The sequence below is a fragment of the Elephantulus edwardii genome, unplaced genomic scaffold, assembly GCF_000299155.1.
Source record: "Elephantulus edwardii isolate Elephantulus edwardi_28Jun2011 unplaced genomic scaffold, EleEdw1.0 scaffold00122, whole genome shotgun sequence".
NCBI lineage: Eukaryota > Metazoa > Chordata > Mammalia > Macroscelidea > Macroscelididae > Elephantulus > Elephantulus edwardii.
Window position 1 is genome coordinate 9,413,169 of NW_006399872.1, and position 20,210 is coordinate 9,433,378.

The 20,210-nt window shown below is 39.9% G+C and overlaps 1 protein-coding gene across 1 annotated transcript in view; it reads right to left on the reverse strand.

Moving 5' to 3' along the window:
• LOC102861361 (sodium/hydrogen exchanger 9B1-like) overlaps positions 1–15,342 on the reverse strand; it is a 99,624-nt gene extending 84,282 nt beyond the window's left edge. Inside the window, exon 1 of the mRNA XM_006893115.1 lies at positions 15,095–15,342. Coding sequence (XP_006893177.1) covers positions 15,095–15,342 — 248 coding nt within the window. The remainder of the gene's footprint in view (positions 1–15,094) is intronic.
• Positions 15,343–20,210: the final 4,868 nt, after the last annotated feature.

A 20,210-nucleotide genomic window follows, 5' to 3' on the forward strand; every position in this document is an offset into this window, starting at 1 on the left:
GAATGGCAAAGGATACACTGACAAAGAAGATTAATCAGAACTGGCTTTGACAAGCACTGTGGCATTTGGACAAGAGCAAACTGGGAGGAGGGTAGAGAGAATAGTGCAACAATGAGTGAGTGGAAGCCCAAAATCTCTGTAAATGTTTATGAAAATTAATAAAATATAATTATAGAAAAAAAAAGAAATTGGTAACAACCTCATTTTCTCCTTCATCTGTTATAACGCTGCCAATTGGCCCAGTGATGAGAATCTGGTTGTTTTTTCTTTTCTTTCATGATTCGTATTTTATTGGTTGTTTTAAGGGCCAGTATAGAGCCATTCTGAACAACCTGTATATAATTCTTAATCTACATACCAAAAATCTAAAAAGCCATATAGTTATAATTCTTTTCTATATTCTAGTGACTTTCAAGCTTTAAATTGAAGGAAAATTTTCATAAGGAAAAATAAAAGTACCAATATTTTCAATAGTTGATAAATTGTCACATCAAGTTCCACTAATTCATAATTTACTATCACACACACTATTGTTGTTGTTGTTGTTATGCTTTCTAGTAGTTCTCTGTCAATGTACTGTTCAAGTCTTTTCTGGATAATCTTCAGCAGGATTTTGCTAGTGTGTAATATTAGTGATATTGTTCAGTAATATCCATACTCTGTCAGGCCACCTTTTTTGGGAATGAGAATAAATATGGATCTCTTCCAGTCAGTTGGCTAAGTAGCTGTCCTCCAGATTTCTTAGCACAAACTGGTTATCATATCTACGGCTGCATCTGTTTGTTGAAATATGTCAGTTGATATTCTATCTATTTCTGGGGGCCTTAGACATTGTAACTAATCAATCAATCAGTCATTTCAATAAATTTTAGTTAATGTAATAAAACAAGGTTCCAACATAATTTAGAAATATTTACTTTTAAAAAAGTGAGCAAATTGTTTTTATCCTTGATTCTACTGAGAATTCTAACTGTACATCTTCCAATACAGATTTATTCATTCTCTAATGAGTCCATGATCTATGTAATATTCTTTGTCAACAACATAATTCAAGATCATCAACTTTTCTGTGGTCTTCTTTATTCATTGCCCAACTTTCAGACACATCTGAGGTGAATTTGAACTAACTTCCAACAGAATGCTTGACACAGTAGGATGTCCCAGGTCAATGACTACCTATAGTATAAACAGTTTCATCTTCAGACTCATACAATTACAACTTTGACCCAGGCACTTCCAGTTACAGTCTGCACTCTCCGAGAGTATTTCTTTCTTTCCTAGAAGATGGTAGTGTTCAAACCAACCAGCCTCAGAAGATTCAACAAATTTGCCGAAGAACAATACAATTCACTAACTGGATCTCATAAACCTATACAGAATATTTTACCCAATTAGAGCACAATGTTCTCCAGTGAGAATTCTGACCCTTTTCTCCAGTGCACATGAAATATACTCCAGAATATGTTAGGTCATAAACCAAGCTTCAATAATTTAAAAATACTGAAATATTATAAAGCATCATCTCAAATCACAATGGTATAAAGTAAGAAATCAACAAGAAGAAGATCAAGGGGTAAATGACAAGTATGTGGAAACTAACACCCTGCCTGAGCATTACTGAATGACAGAAGAAATTAAAAATGAAATAAAAAAAACTCTTGAAACAACTGAAATTACAACACACCAAAATTTTTGGAACATAGATAAAGTAGCACTCTGAAGGTCAAGTTATAGCAGCAAACACACACGTTAAATAAAATAACTAAATCCATCCACATTTTAACAAAATATCTCAGAGAACTTGAGAAAGAACAGTAAGCAATGCCTACAGTCTCCAGAAGAAAGGAAATAACAGCGATAGAATGAAGCAGATAGAACAGGGCAGAAATAGAAAACAGAAAAATAAAAGGAAAAATTTAAAAAAATTAGTCATTCTTTGAAAAGTTTAAAAGATCAACAAACCCCTAGCAAATCCGTTAAAAGCAAAGAAGGCATAAATAACATGGATAAGGAATGAAATGGGTGACATTAAATAGAATCAAGTATAAAACCCCCAATAATAGAATATTATGAAAAACACATTTGAAAACCTTGACAATTTTTTTTTATAAAGTCACTGCCTGAGGAGAGCAGTGATGTGGGTGGAGAGCGACTCAGGCAGTCTGATGTGCTGAGGATCGGTGATCTGGCAGTTTAACATCTGTGAACAGAGCACCAGTCCTGAACCCCTGGGGGCACTCAGGGCTGCTCACCCCTGCATCCCTACCCTCACCACAGTTCCGTGCCCCCAATACTCCCACCCTCATCAGAGTCCCACGACCCTGAACCCCGCCACTGGCAGCAGCAGCGCCGCAGGTCCCCCAGCCCTCGCCTCCAGCAGCAGTGCCACAGCCCCAAATCCTTGACCCTGGCAGTGTTGCAACAGCCCTGCGCCTCCTGAGGCACCCCAGGGCCACTAGAGAGTCCTTCACACAGCACAGAGACCAACCAACACAGCGAGCCATGGACAGTAGGATTTTGAATCAGAACTTTTGTTGGAACAATTCATTTCAGAGCTACAGGAACACAAAGCAATGCCACAGATCCAGCTATCATCTGAAGCCACCAGGCAAACTGCTGTGGGAATGATCTGGCAGGAAAAAGGCCAGTAGGATCCTGCCTGGGTTTTCTTGGGCACTGCCGATTGCCTGAGAGAGCACCCAAGGGTGAATCCACAAGCGGGAATTTGGCTGAGCTCTCCTGGGCCACACAAACTGCCCAGGAATGAGTAGGCCAGTGGGAATTTGTCTGAACTTTTGTGGACACTACAGACCAGCCAGAGGTGAGTGGGTCAGTGGGAATTTGACTTAGACTTTTTGGGTTCCATTGGACCCAGGAACCTGCTTGGGCAGGGGCCACTGTGTGAGGGCACCTGGATAAGTGCCACTGGGCAGGGACCATTGAGTAAAAACCACTGGGTGGGAGATAGACAGCTGGAATTTGAGTAAGGACCCCAATCATGACCACACCGGACAGCTGAGGTCTGAGTGAGGTCCCCCAAGTGGTTGACCAGCCCTTGTGATATCCCCACCCTTGTGCCTGCCCTACCACATTTGGCTCCACACCTGTGCCTACACATCTGGTCAATCAACTTGCCTTTAATCCAGAGCCCCTTGTACTGACTTACCTACAAAAGGCTGCTCTCACAGGCTCTGAACTGACATTTCCCTGGAGTCAGAAGTTCAGAGAAAAACACAAGTGGGGTAGCTGCTCAACTGATCTCTAGAGCATTGTCTTCAGATCAAGAATATATTAATGACTCTAAGAAAGCAAGGTCACTCACACACTACACAAGCACAAAGCAAGATGTCACTCCCCCAAAAAGGGTGACAAAGTATAAAAGGATTTCCTGAAGCGAGAAAGTCTGATAGAACTTTCTGACACAGAACTTAAAAGAACAATGGTTGATTATTTTCAATAGATGAAAGACAAACTTGAAGAAATGTAGGATTTAGAAGAGGCCATGGTATTATGTACATTATAGCTAATGCTAGATATATCTTGGCAGAAAGCAGAGAATACCAGAAGAATGTCTATCTGTGCTGCATTGACTATACAAAAACATTTGACTGTGTAGATCACAACAAGTTGTGGATGACTCTAAGAAGAATGGGAATCTCAGAACATTTGATTGTGTTTATGCGAAACCCAGAAGTCCAGGCTGAGTTTAGAAGGGGTCGTGGTACTAGGGATATTGTAGCTGATGTTAGATGGATCTTAGCTGAAAGCAGGGAATACCAGAAGAATGTCTATCTGTGCTTCATTGATTATGCAAAGGCATTTGACTGTGTGGATCATAACAAACTGTGGGTGACTCTGAGAAGAATGGGAATACCAGAACACTTGATTGTTCTAATGCAAAACCTATACTTTGACCAAGAGGCAGTCATCAGAACAGAGCAAGGAAACACTGCATAGTTCAAAATTGGGAAAGGCGTACGCCAGGGATGTGCCCTGTCTCCATACCTTTTCAACCTGTATGCAGACCCGATTATCAGAGAGGTTGGGCTCTTTGAGGAGAAGTGTGGCATCAGGATTGGTGGAAGATCTATTAACAATCTGCATTATGCAGATGACACAATCCTGCTTGCTGAAACTGAGGAGGACCTAAAATGCTTGCTGCAGAAGGTCAAGGTCTGCAGCCTTCAGTATGGATTGAAGCTCAGTGTCAAGAAGACAAAGATTCTCACCACTGGACCAATTGGAAGCATCAGGATGGATGGTGAAGAGATTGAGATTGTTAATAGCTTTAGTCTGCTTGGCTCCACGGTTAACACGCTCTGCACCAGTAGCCAGGAAATCAAAAAACGTATTGCAATGGGCAAGTCTGCTGTTCGAGACCTCTCCAGGGTACTGAAGAGCAATGATGTCACTCTGGAGACTAAGATGCGTCTGATAAAGGCTATGGTCTTTGCAATCACTTGTTATGCATCAGAGAATTGGACAATGACTAGGGAGGATAGAAGGAGAATTGATGCCTTTGAGCTGTGGTGCTGGAGAAGAGTATTGAATGTACCATGGACTGCCAAGAAAACAAAGAGATTCATCCTGGAGAGGGTTAAACCAGGCTGCTCCTTGGAGGCAAGGATTTTGGGGCTTCGTCTAACATACTTTGGACATGTTGTAAGGAGGGAGAGGTCCTTGGAGAGGGACAACATGCTTGGGAGGGTGGAGGGACGGCGCAGGAGGGGAAGACCCTCTAGGAGGTGGATTGATTCAGTGACTGGGGTAATCGGGATGGTGTGTCAGAGGCAGTGCGACTGGCACAGGATCAAGCAGGATTTAGGGTTGTTGTACATAGGGTCGCTATGAGTCGCAAGCGATTCGATGGCACATAACAACAACAACAACAACAATGCAAAACCTTTACTTGAACCAATGTGAAACTTATACTTGGACCAAGAGGCAGTTGTCAGAACAGAGAAAGGAGACAATACATGGTTCAAAATCAAGAATGGGGTCTGTCAGGGATTTACAGGACAGAGCAGAGTTTAGGGCTGTTGTACATAGGGTTGCTTTGAGTCATAAGTGACTCGATGGCACATAACAACAACAACAATGTGGAATCAGGATTGGTAGAAAAGCCATCAACAACCTGTATTATGCAGATGACGCAGCCCTGCTTGCTAAAACTGAAGAGGACCTGAAGTGTTTGCTGCAGAAGGTAAAGGACTGCATCCTTCAGTATGTATTGAAGCTCAACATCAAGAAAACAAAGATTTTCACCACTGGGCCAACTGGCTGCATCAGTATGGATGGTGAAGAGACTGAGATAGTTAATGGTTTTAGTTTGCTTGGCTCTACAGTCAACACTCTTTGTACCAGTAGCCAGAAAATCAAGAGATGAATTGCACTGGGAAAGTCAGCTGTGAGGGTCCTCTCAAGAGTACCGAAGAGCAACGACATCAGGCTGGAGACTAAGGTGTGCCTGATCTGGGCTTCAGTCTTTGCAATTGTGTCCTATGCATCAGAGAGTTGGACAGTGAATAGGGATGACAGAAAGAGAATTGATGCCTTTGAGCTATGGTGCTGGAGAAGAGAGTTGAATATACCAGGGACTGCTAGGAGAACAAACAGGTTTGTCCTGGAGAGGGTGAAGCCAGAACGCTCCTTGGAGTCAAGGATTCTGAAGCTTCGTCTGACATATTTTGGATATGCTGCAAGGAGGAAATGGTCCTTGGAGAGAGATATCATGTTTGGAAGAGTGAAGGGGCAGTGCAGGAGAGGAACACCTTTGATGAGATGGATTGATTCTAGGATTGGGGTGGTGGGAATGAGTGTGTCAGAGATGGTGAAGTTGGCACAGGATAGAGCAGCGTTTAGGGCTCTTGTACATAGGGTCACTATGAATTGCAAGCTACTCGACAGCACATAACAACACAAAAAACAACAATCAAAACCCAGAAGGAGCTAAAAAATACAATCGAGAACAATGCAAATAAAACAAATGAGGCATTAGTGACACTGGAAAAACAAGAAAACACAATCCAAAATATGAGGTCCAATGTTTCTGAAGCTGTCAACATGATGGAGGGACACATGAGCAGAGTTGAAGAGATGGAATACAGAACCAGTTAAATAGAAGAATTGTCATTGCTGAGCTGCTAGAGCTAAAACAACACTCAAAAAGGAAGGAAAAAGAAGAAAGCCTAAGAATAATGTGGGGCATCATCAAGAGAAATAACATGCACATAATTGGAATCCCAGAACAGGAAGAAGCAAGTAAAGGCACTGAAAAAGTTATGGAAGAATTACTAGAGGAAAACTTCCCAGGCATAAGGAAGAATGAGAGAATATATATTCAAGAAGCTGACTGAACACCATATAGAATAGACATCAAAAGAAAAACACAAAGGCATATCATAGTTAAAATGGTCAGAACCAAAAATAAGGAGAGAATCCTGAAAAAAGCATGGAAGAAAAAGAGAGTAATTTATAAGGGAGAGTAGATAAGATTATTTCTCAGCAGAAACCATGTGAGCAATGAGAGAGTAGAAGAACATATATCAAACATTCAAAGAACACAACTGTCAACCAAGAACACTGTACCCAGCAAAATTATCCATCAAAAATGAAGGAGAGACCAAGATATTCCCAGAAGGCGCCTCCTAACAACAAGTCTATGGAATGTGAGAAAAAGGTTCACCATCCTTGAGTCTAAGCAGCACCTTGGTTGCACTTCCTCCAAGACAAAGTATTTGTTCTTTTGGTAGTTCATATATTCAATTCTCTTCTGCAGTACCACAGTTCAAAGTCATCAGTTCTTCTGCTATCTTCATTCATTTTCTAACTTACAGATGCATAATTGAAACAATTGGAAATATCATTAATTGGATCAGGAACACCTTAGTCCTTATTCTCATATCCTGGTACTGTAGTATTTTGAAAATGATCTTGACAGCAGATTTTTCCAATATAAACCTGTCTTTTGATTTCTTGGTTGCTGTTGCCATGAGTACTGATTGTGCATCCTAGTAAAATAAAGTAATAAGACAAAAAGAGAGAGAGAGAGAGAGAGAGAGAGAGAGAGAGAGAGAGATTCCCAGAAAAACAGAATCTAAGAGAGTTTGTAAAAACCAGCATTGCAGGAAAGACTCAGAGATGTCCTTCTTACAGAGGTACCAAATAAGCAGAATAGACCAAAGTAACTGGCAACAACAACAAAAAGAACTCAACACAATGATAGCAATAAAACCTTGCTTCTCAATAATCACACTGAATGTGAATGGTTTAAATGCACCACTGAAGAGAAAAAGAGTAGCAGATTGGATAAAAACCCCCAAATCTATCAATATGTTGTCTGCAAGAGACATACCTGAAAAATTAAGATAAAGAAAGATTAAAAATAAGAGGGTGGGGAAAATATACCAAGCAAATGGCACCCAGAAAAAAGCAGGAGTAGCGCTATTAATTTCTGATAAAATAAACGTAAATGTAAAAACCATCACAAAGGACAAAGAAGGTCACTACATAATGGTGAAAAGGTCAATAGAAAAAGAGGACATAACAATAATAAATATCTATGTACCAAGGGAAAGACCTGCAAATACATAAAACAAACATTAACAAAACTGGAAAAGGAAATAGACTTGGAGACTTCAATACACAAGCGACTCGATGGCACATAACAACATTTCAAAACACAGAAAGTTGGAGTATGGTAGCACAAATTCTATAAACAAGCATCACTTTGGCATCCAAGTCAGGCAAGAACAACGCTGAAAAACAAAATTATAGATCCATATCCGTCATGAACATCACTCATTTTCTCATTGTTATGAAGTCAGAATTGACTCAGAGGTGATCCTCCAGAAGGTTCTCAAGCTGTAAATCACATATATGATGAGAATCTGCTTGCTCATCCTTTCTCCAATACAGCCACTGATAGATTCAAACTACCAAAGAGGGAAGAACTTAGGGCTAGCCAAAAAACTTTCTATGGACTATTCCACCATAGCTCTCCTGAATGAAGATGTAAAAATCATCAATGAAGTGCTACCAAATTGAATCCAAAACTATACTAAAAATTAATTCATTTTGACAAAATGAGAATCACATGAAATATTCAAGGATGGCTCACCACTAGAAAAACAATCATGAGGACCCTAGGCCAGATGAGTATTTATTCACCTGCCCTGGGCCTACCAGGAGGACTCTAAGCAAGGCAAGTTGCCCCATCTGCCACAGGGCCAGAGACAATCCCAGTCAAGTAAAACAATCCAGTCACAAAATATGTAGAAACTATGAACTGACCCTGCACAAAAGGGGAGTCAAGTGGTCAACAAACACATGAAGACTGCTCAAAATGTCTAGCTATAAGAGAGATGCAAATCAATACAACAATCATTTCACCCCAGCAATAATGGCAAAGTTCTTCAGGACAGGAAACAGCGTCTGTGTGGAGAAATAGGTCAATTGGTATGCCGTCAATTCCTGGGGCCTGTTTTTTTGCTGATTCCTTCAAAACAGTCTGAACTTCTTCCTTCATCACCACAGGCTCTTGCCCATACGTTGTTTCATGAAATTCTTCTGTATCAGTGATTCCTTTTGGTACAGTGACTCTATATACTCCTTCCATCTTCTTTTAATGCTTCCTGGATCATTTCACATTCTGCCCAAAGCATTCTTAAGATTTGAAAGTTGAGGCTTGAATTTGTTTAGTTCCTTCAGCTTAAGAAATGCTGAGTGACTTCAGCCTCTTTGATTTTGTAACTCCAGCTCTTTGCACATTTTATAATAATTTGCTTTGTCTTCCCATGCTCCCCTTGGAAATCTTCAGTTCAACTCTTTAATTTCTTCCCTTTGCTTTGGCTTCTCAGTGCTCTATTGTAATATTCAGAGTCTCGTCTGACATCCATCTTGGTCTTTTCTTCCTCCTCTGTCTTTGTAATGAACCCTTTAATTTTTCCTGAATGATATTATTGATATTTTCCCACAGCTCATCTGGTCTTCACTAATTAGTGTTCAAGGTCTCAAATCTATTCCTGAGATGGTTTTGAAATTCAAGTCGGATAGACTCAAGGTCAAATTTTGTTTTCTGTGGATTTTATTTAACCTTCTTTAGCTTCAGCTTGAACTTGCATATGATTAGTGGGGGATCTCTTTTTAGCAAAGGGAGGAAATTCAAAGTCACTTTTTTTTTTGCAATCATCAATAACATTAATAACAACAATAAAAGGTCATCTTTGTCTACCCACCTCCTCCTCCAACCCATGTATGGACACATCTCCCAGACTGAAGCTACTATAGTCACTGATTTTCTACAATAAGCTCTTCAGGTCCCCCTCACTTTCAGCAGGCAAGGTAGTGTCATCTGCATAGTATAGGTTGTTGATGAGTCTTCCTCCAATCCTCATGCCACATTCTTGTATATAGTGTCCAGCTTCATAAATTACTTCTCAACATATAGATTGAATAGGTATGGAGAAAGGATGCATCCCTGACATGCATACTTCCTGATTTTAAACCACACAGTGTTCCCTTGTTCCATTTGGACCACAGCTTCTTGGTATAAATTTTGCATGAGCACAATTAAGTGCTATGGAATTCTCATTCTTCTCAATGTTAGCCATACTTTATTATGATCCACATAGTCATATGTGTTTGCATAGGTAGTAAAATACAGACATTTTTCTAGTATTTTCTACTTTCAGCCAGGATCCACCTGACATCACCAATTATATCCTTGGTGCAATGGACTCTTCTAAATCAATCTTGAGCTTCTGGCAGCTTCCTGCACTGATGGTTTTTAGATGATGTTTAGCAGTATTTTGCTTGCATATAATATTAATGATATTGTTTGATAATTTTTATATTCTATTTGACCACCTATATTGGGAATGGGAACAAATATTGCTCTCTTCTAGTCAGTTGGCCAGGCAGCTATCCTCCAAATTTTCTGACATAGACTAGTAGGCATGGCCAGAGTTGCCTCTAGTTGAAAAATATCAATTTGTATCCTATCCATTCCTTATTTTTTTAGTCACTTATAAGTGACCTTATTTTTTACTACTGTTTTCTGTGCAGTTTGAACTTCTTCCTTTGTTACCATTGGCTTTTGTTCATATGGTGCCTTCTGAAATTTTTCAGTGTTGTCCAGCTCTTTTGGTACTGTGACTCTCTATATTCTTTGTGGGAATCTATGCAGGCAGCACTCCAGCCACATCCAGGAAGGCCCAAAACGGGCCTGAAACTGATCTTTGAAGACATTGATGCAGGCAACCCCACCACAGCAATTGGTACTATCAGTCAAGAAATCAAAGACATATATTGCATTAGGAAAATCTGCTGTCAAGGACCTCTCCAAAGTTCTAAGGAGAAATCATTTTAGTTTAAAAGATAAGGTGCACCTGATTCAAGCCATGGTCCTTTAAATTTCTTATTTACATATGAAAGTTGTAGGGAGCTTTGGTGGCCAAGTGGTCAGGAGTTGTGCTGCTAATCTGAAGGCCACAGTTAGAATTCACCAGCTGTTTCATAAGAAAAAGATGGACAATCAACTCTCATGTGATTTACTGTCTTTGAACACCTGCTATAGGGTCAGGTAGGGTAAGTTCTGACTCAATGGAATGTAACAACAATGAAAGTTGGACAATGAATAAGGATGACAATGACAGAAGAACAATCGATACCTTTGAGCTGTACTGTTGGAGAAGACTATTGACTATCTTATGGATTTCTAAGAGAATACACAACTATGTTTTGGAGAAAGTGCAACCAGGTTGGCTCCTTAGAGGTGATAAGCTTTGTCTCATATACTTTGGATATGTTAGGAGGGACCAGTCTTTGGAAAATGGAATCATGTTTGGAAAGGTGGAGAGTCAGCAAAAGGAAGGAAGACTCCCAGGGAGATGTACTAACACATTGACTATAACGATGGGCTCAAGTATATCTAAGATGGTAAAAATGATGTAGAATAGAGCAAACTTCAAATTTGTTGTTCACAGTGTCACTATGAGTTGTAGTTGACTTGACGGCACTTAAAAACAGCAATATGTGTAGCTAAAGTTTCATCATTTTAAATCTCCCCAATCATAGTTTCACTATTAAAGAGCTTCTATCAATCCAGTTTCAAGAAAATACATCATTCAGGAGCATACTCTTTCATATTATTATTTTCTCTTTTTCCACTAGATAGTTTCTATTTGGATAAAAAGTGCTTACAGTTTCACATATTACATACCCAAGTAAAGAACACATGCATACATTATGCATAGAAAACTAACACTCCAGAGCCTGCACAGTTTGAAAAAAACCAAAAAGTATATATTATTGGTGTAAAAAAATATAAGGTGTCCTTATCCTTTAAAATGGAGAATGGGAATATCAGAATATTTCATTACATTCATACAAAACCTATATCTAGACCAAGATCACTGCATGATTTATGTAAAAAGAGCTAGGGCAGCATGTGGACAGCCATATCTGACCTCTACTTACTACCCGAGGTGGGGGATTGCCCATATACTGATAACATCCACAGTACAAAACAAATTCCTATAGTTTCACACATTCCTATATCTACTTCTATTAATCACAATACCAAATCTTATTGTTCTACTCGGCCCCAACTCAGTTGCAATGACTACACAGATTTTACAGAACCATACTTATGATTATGGGGTTTATTAGAGAATTTAACAGGCTCTAATTCAGGTTGGCAGCAGGATACAATCTCTCAGTCCAGACAGCTTCTCCTCATGCATGGTTCTCAAACCCTTACACTTTCAGTCTCATGATTTAGGTCAAGTTTCCAAAGTTCCTTAGTCCTGCCAGTTATGATGTCTTCCCTCAGCTCTCCAGCAAGCTTGTGTTAAGGCTTCTGGCTTTGGCTCCACAAGGCAGCAGTCTCAAGGTCAGTTCTGCCTCATACTGGGTGTTTGTTTCTCAACTGTGGCTATGGCTGTGGCTGCAGCTGCTGCTCCTATGTGCCTGATCTAGCTGACGCAGGAATGTCTGGCTCCAAAGGACACGTGCTGTTTTCTCTTTTTTTGTTAGTGTAGAGATTCCTAAATTCTTCTGCAGAATCTATACTATTTCATAGCAAAACTAGCCAATACTCTGTGGATAGACTAATGGAGGTAATAGCTTGGGTCAACAACCAAACTCTGAGTCTTCAAACAGACAACAAAGGTCTTAAGTATTTTGGAGAGCTCCCTCACAGTGAACTTGCCCAATGGAATACCTCTTCTGATCTCCTGACTGCTGGTGGCAAAGGTGTTGATTGCTGACCCAGGCAAGATTAAATCACCAATAGCTTCAATTTGTTAACAGCTCTACTCTGACACCACTTATATCTCCAGCTATGAATTCCATTTCTTAGCTCTCCTTTTTAGTAAAACATGTTGAGATGTCTACAGTATTAAGCTTATTTCTTCATCTCATATTTTATTTTCAGCATGTTTCTCAAGGCATGAAACTATTATTTGTTGGGGGCTTAGTCATAGGGAGTTGCATTGCGAACCCATCCAAAAGTATATGGTTTGAAGCCACCAGCTGTTCCTTGGGAGAAAGATGGGCAATCAACTCCTGTGTGAATATTGACTGAAAAATGCTGGAAAGTCAGCTATGAATTGATTCTGAATCCGATACTTAAAAACAACAACAAATCTTTGTCTTCATTTTACTTGGTCTCTCAGAAAGATTCAATATAGTTGCCTATGCTTTGTTATTTTTGCTTTTATGACTCTTTTGTAACTTTCTACCTACTTCATTTCTCTACCTCCCTTGCTTGCTTCTTTTCCTCTGCTCTACCTTTAAACATTGGGACATTCTTTATGAACATACTTTCTGTAGGCAGGTTTTTATATATGCTAATAACTCCCAAATTGGTATCCTTTATCTCCTTGCCTTGAGGAGAGAACTCAAAGACTTACCTTAAATTTCTTACTGTAACTAAAACTGAATAAACCACCACTATAGTTATACATTTCTATACTAATATTGCTCATTTGTAAAATGGCACAGATGAACACTAAAATCCCAGGCAAATTATGTGACTCTTTTTTCACAAGGCCTATATTAAAAATATTAAAAATTCTGTAGGTTCTGCTTGCAATACACAACATACATCCACCTATTTCTTTACCTCTTTGGCTCAAACTACACTTCTTTACTTCTTTGGCCCGAACTACCATCATTGCTTCCTGGACATCCCTAATTACCTTCTAATTGCTATAAATATTGTTCCTCAACTTCAGTGAGTCATTCACAACAAACCAGAAAAAAAGTCAGATTCTATCAACTCTGTCTTAAAAATAAAAAAACAAACCCTCACTATGAATTTCTCATCTGACTTTAAACAAATTCCAAGTTTATCAGCATATCCTATTCAAATGCCTACATGATCTGGTCTAATCTATCTCTTTATATTTTATCACTCTATATTCCAGTTCATTTTGTCTTTAGCATTGTTTGAAAAGGGTCAAGTTTCCTTGTACTTTAGGGACTTTGCAACTGAACTTCTTGCCTACTCTGATCGCCAACATTCTAATGGCCGACTTCATATTGCTGGAGTCTCAGTGAAAATGCCAACTCTTCATAAAGTTGTCTAATATAAGTACTTTCTCCCTCAGTTTCACTTATTTTCCCCCTTTGCTGAATGTACCATTATCCTAATTTTCCTTATTTATATATTGTTTGTTTGTTTCTTTTCTATATCATCTCATTACAGCTTAAGTTCCATAACTACAGGGATCCTATCTTTACCACTGTATTCACAGTACCTTAAAAAAAATCTCTGGCATACAAGATTTTCTAAAAATATTTGGTCAATTCCCATCACTAAAAAAGGTCACTCTTTCTCTTAATTTAATGCACATTTGCAGTTCTATGATTGTGAGAACTTAGCTCTGTATCCAAGGAATAAAAAAAAAAAGTCCCTTGAGAATCTCCATTCATTTCAACTAATATTTATATACTGCATACATACTATGTTGCAGGTATATTTTTATCTCAGCATTTAGTTTTCCCTTCCATTAAATGGAGTTAACAACTGCTATCTCATAGAAATGTATAATTAAACAGGATGAGTATGTATATAATGCATAAAGAAGTGCTATTAAGATGTTATTTTATGTATAGGCAACAACGCAGTTTTCTCTCTCCTTTTGTGTGATAACTAGAGGAGTAGGCACTATAAACTATTCACAATAACCTTATGATTAACAGAAAATCAGATGGAAACCCTTCCCTTTCCTGCATCATCATCACAATCTGTGCTATGCTCAAGCCTTGTAAAATTCCTGTACTCAAAAGGTGTGTGGGGAAATTTTAGTTTTCCACACTTCTAATAAACAATTTTAATCAAGGAATAAAAGGGTTTAGGAGTGGGGTTTGGTCTATCCCTCTGTCATTTCTAATAAACTAATCCCAAGCAATAAAAGGGTTTAGGAGTGGAGTTTGGTCTATCTCTCTGTGCCACCTGACACTCCTTATCTACCCATTTTATAGTCCATAAACCCTAGAACACACAGAATGTGGCCACAAGGACCTAATATGGGTTTGTGGAACTCCAGTCATTGTTCTTGAATAACATGGCTGATGGACTAAACATATGCAACCACTTCCTTTATCTAAACCTTCTGCATTAGACTAGGCAAGGAGGTGAGACTATGGGGAGAATGAAGGGAGGGCCTTCTCAGGACCAACACCCAGTTGTGGAACATATTTCCAATTGTCAGAGAACGTGAAGGCCTTCTCTGGAGCTCTACCTTTTGTACAACAGTCTGCACTTAATAACACTGACTTGCAGTCAAGTGTCGCCACATCACTTATTTCTTACTTGCGGAAACCTGTAAAATGAACTAAAGGAGAGCAGGAGGAGATGGAGGACAAGAGATACAGAGAGAAAATAAGTAAATGTACTGGCCAGGGAGAGGAAAGAAAAGGTCTATCGTGGTGGTTTCCTCAGGGCCTGGCACAAAAGAGCCAATGTTTACTCCCTTGTACAGAAACACAAAGAAATGCCTCCTAGGGGAGCCATGAGAAGCAAAGTAACAATGAAACAGAGGGTCCTTGGACCAAGGGCCTGTAAGGGGACAAGAGCCGTACCTACAATTTCTTTAGCATTCCAGTTAGCCCTAGGCGCCCAGCAACTGTCGTGTAGGCCACGTGCCAATGAGAGTGCAAGAGAGAGCCTGGGAGAGAAGAGAGAGTGTGGGGGGGCGGGGGCGGAGCGGAGGGTGTGGGCGGAGCGGGGGCGGGGCTAATAGTGGCGCCGCTCCATGACATCATGCTTGCAAGAGGCTCTTTGGAACCGCCCTGGGGAGATGTGATGGTTTCAGTCTCTTCACCTATTTCCATTATGGCTGTCTAACGGATGTTCATCTGTCAGGTTGTAAAAGTCCAGGGGTATAGTTAAGTCTAGAAATAGTGTCCAGAACTACCTGTGCCAGAAGTTACTTTCCAAACCTCAGATCCTGTTTCCTCTTAGCAAAACCCATTGCAATAGAGTGCTTCCTAATCAACACGACCCTGCAGAACAGAGTAGAACGGTCCATAGATTTTCCAAAATTATATATCTTTAAGGAAACCTGATGGAGCTACTGAAATTGTATTCAATGTTTTACAGTAAGTCACTGGGCTATGAAATCCAATTAACCATAAACTGCTACCTCTCCTTTAATATTGTTGTTGTTGTTATGTGCCGTGGAGTTGCTTGTGACTCATAGCGACCCTATGTACAACAGCCCTAACCTCTGCTCTGTTCTGTGCCAATCGCACTGTCTCTGACACTCCCATCCCAATTATCCCAGTCACTGAATCAATCCACCTCATAGAGGGCCTTCCTCTCCTGCGCTGTCCCTCCACCCTCCCAAGCATGATATCCCTCTCCAGGGACCTGTCCCTCCTCACAACATGTCCAAAGTATATTAGACGGAGCCTCAGAATCTTTGCCTGCAAGGAGCCACCTGGTTTAACCCTTTCCAGGACAAATCTGTTTATTTTCCTAGCAGTCCATGGTATTCTCAATACTCTTCTCCAGTACCACATCTCAAAGGCATCAATTCTCCTTCTATCCTCCTTGGTCATTGTCCAACTCTCTGATGCATAACAAGTGATTGCGAAGACCATGGCCTGTATCAGACGCACCTTAGTCTCCAGAGAGACACCACTGCTCTTCAGTACTTTGGAGAGGTCCCTAACAGCAGACTTTCCCATGGCAATGCGCCGTTTAATTTCCTGGCTGCTGGTGCCAAGACTGTTGACTATGGAGCCAAGCAAACTAAAGCTGTGTACAATCTCAATCTCTTCACCATCCATCCTGATGCTGCCAATTGGTCCAGTGGTAAGAATCTTTGTCTTCTTGACATTGAGCCTCAATCCATATTGTAGGCTGCAGGCCTTGACACTCTGCAGCAGGTGCTTCAGGTCCTTTTCTGTTTCAGCAGGCAGGGTTGTGCCATCCGCATAACGCAGTTTGTTGATAAATCGTCCACCAATCTTGACCTCACATTTCTCCTCATAGAGCCCAGCCTCCCGGATAATCTGTTCTGCATATAGGTTGAAAAGGTATGGAGATAGGATGCATCCCTGGCGTACGCCCTTCCCAATTTTGAAACATGCAGTGTTCCCTTGCTCTGTTCTGATGACTGCCTCCTGGTCCAAGTATAAGTTTCGCATTAGAACGATCAAGTGTTCTGGGATTCCCATTCTTCTCAGAGTCAGCCATAGTTTGTTATGATCTACACAGTCAAATGCCTTTGCATAGTCAATGAAACAAACACAGATAGACATTCTTCTGGTATTCCCTGCTTTCAGCCAAGATCCATCTAACATCAGCTACAATATCTCTAGTATTATGTAAACTTATTCTCAACTTTGAACAATTGAACTTTGAAAAATTGAACCTTTGTTTTGCAGTAATTTCCTCATCACAGTCATCTGTAACTTACTCCATCTTCAGTTTTTAAAACACTGAAAAGGCTTATTAGAGCTGTTTCTTGCATTAACTCTTTCATAGATGTGGAATCTGAACTGACTCATAGCTGACCCTCCAAATAGGTTTTTGGAGGCTGTAAATCCCATGGAAGAGAAAAAAAGAAAAATCCCACAGAAGAACATTGCCTTTCTCCATCAGAGTTGCTAGTGGATTTGAACTATCAGAGAGGTATAGTCTGTGGTTATCAGTGCAACTCTCTTAGGATTCTGCCAACAGAACTTCTTTGCACTAATGTTAAGTACCACCAAGTCACTGCTACTCGTAGTAACCCTATCTTGTGCCATCCTCACCATATCCAATATACTTGAACTCATTGTTAACAGTCATCATGTCACTCCATCTTGTTAGGGCTTCACCTTCCCAAGCATGATTTCCTTCTCCAGGACTGATCTCTCCTAACAACATGGACAAAGCATGCAAGAGAAGTTTCATCATCCATACCTTCAAGGAGCACCTTGGTTGCACTTTATCCAAGACAGACTTGTTTGTTCTTTAGGCAGTTCTTGAGATATTCAGCACTGTTCTCCAAAACCATAATTCTTTTGTCATCCTTAATCATTGTCCAACTATCAAGATGCATAGCAAGTGACTATGGTTTGGATCAAAGTAAGGCTATATAAGAACCTAATGAGCCAATCCCAGGGAGCTCCGGTGGTCTAATGGAAAGCTGCTGCACTGCAATTCCAAAGGCACGTGGTTCGAGGTCATTAGCTGCTCCTTGGGGAAAAGATGGGCCATCTCCTCACCTGTGATTAACTGCCTTTGAAAACTCAGCTCTGGATCAGTCCAATTCTAAGGAGCACAACAACATGCACCAATTCCAATTAACCTGCAAAATTGACCTAAAGCACACTTATAAATGGATTTCATTTCATTTCATTCAGAACCTGTAGAATGCCTGCACAGCTATTAACAGAAATTAATGTGTGCGTGCACACACTCATCTTGAATTTGATTTCCAACTAAATGAAAACCCATATGTGTCAAACTGTGCTTTCTAGGGTTTTCAATGGTTGATTTTTTTTTTAAAGTACAAAACTCACACCTTATTATGTATCCCTCACATTGTTAAAATTGCAGTAGAATTCAAGTTTTATTGGAAACAGAGCAATTTAATATCTTGCCCATCACTGTATCTATGGGATACAGCACAATGTCAGGCATATAGTAAGCATGTTTAAGTGTATTTTGACTGAGTGATTTAAAACATAACCTCTACAAAGGCTGAGCTCTGTATTACAATGAAAAATAATCAGGTATTACCAGATGAGTAGATGACTTTTTTTAAGTCTTAAAAACCATGAGATGCATGGCAAGATAGTAGGTACTTTATTCATTACCTGAACAAAGAAATAAAGAGGACCATGCTAGGTAAAGGAAGACCTAAGAAAAATAATGCAATAACCAAAACATCAGATGCAAAAAAATCCCCCTCACCAATCATTCTCTCTATCAGATACCAGATTGTCTTTCATGTAATTAATTCTATGAAAGATACATTTTTCTGAAAATAAGTCAATTTCCCCCAGAATAATCAAATAGGAATTTAGATTAAGAGTTTCTCTCTTTACACAAAATTTTACCACTGTAGAAAACAATGTGATAATGCCTAAAAAAAAAAAGAAAAAAAAATGGACCTACCCTATGACCGAGCAATGCTATTCCTAGGAATATAACAAAAATATTTGAAAGCAAAGAATTTGATAGAAACGTGTATGCGATTGCTTGTTGCAGTACTATTAATAATGAGCACAAGGTAGAAACAATCTAAATGTCCATCAATAAGCAGATGAATGAACAAATATGGTCCGTACATACAATGAAATATGTGGTACAGTGAAATTTTAAAGATGATCCTTCTATTTATAATCTTTTAATTGCTTACAAAGTTCATTTACATTGTGTTTCATACAATCATTCATATTTTATAAAATTAATCACCATTGAGCTATGCCCACCATTACCCTGTCTTCTCATATCCCTGCTGGATCTTTCCCATTTCCTTTACTCACCCCGCCTCCATCCCCTGCTCCCTCCACTCACCAAATTGTGCAATCCTCTTCCTCACCTTTCTGCCTCCTCCCCAGCCCCGCCTTGGATCCTCTCATACATGCTTTACTTGTTATCTTTATATTTCTACAATAATGGTTTTATGCAGTATTTGTCCTTATGAGACTGAGTTATCTTTGTGACTCCCAGATAATGACTGAATGTAACTAAACAAGTACTTTAGATCTACCCAGGGAATTGGATAACTTGTGATGGTTAATATTGTGTGTCAGTGTGGCCATAATCCTCAGTGTAATGTCAAAGTCCCATGTGCTGTCCATTCTAAGCTACGTGATGTTAATGAGGCAGGAAGAAAGATGGTTGTGTAAAGATAAGATTGCCCTTATCTGATGAGGGGGAAGTTTCCTCAGGGGTATAATCTTTCCTGGATATATATTTGGACTCTGACAAAGCTAAGGAGTTTTTTGTCCAATCCTATAATTGACTATCTGGTTCATGGCCTCCAGACTTGAACTGGGGCCTGATGTGCATGATTTTAAGCTTGTTAGTCTCCAGAGCTAGTTAGCTGTGACCATACTCCACAATGAGGACCTTTGAGCTTATTAGCCTCTGAAACTTGCAGCCTCCAAAGCCAGCAACCTGAAACCTGTCCAGCCTGATGATGACTTTGACTCATTGGCTCCCCAGAAACATCTCTCTTGAGGTCTGACCTAAAGACCTAATGCAAATAAAGCATACAGAACATGTGATAGCTAACTGTGAATTTCATTGGGACATGACAATCATTTAGAAAATAAGCAATTTTTAATATAGTAGCCATGCAACAGTGTAGTCATCCTCCGTTTTGTGATCTGATGTTAATCATCCTTCATTTTTATTGTTTGCTTATTAACCAAGATTGGATACCCTGGTATACTGGATAACATTTCCAATGAGATTTGTTTGTCTTAAAAAGGGAAACTACCAGTCAGCTTTGAATTTTGGACTTGGCCAGAGGACCTCGCAGATGCCATAGAGAGAGGGAGTGGTTTTGGACACAGGACACACCTCTGGACCTTTGACCTGCACCTAGCAGGTACCAAGGCTACCCTCCACCGGGAAGTTTGCCCCCCCAATCCCCATTCCCCCCCACCCCTGCCAGCTTTGAATTTTGGAGTTGGAGAGAGGACATCACAGACACTGTAGAAAGAACAAGTGGTTTTGGACACAGGACACACCT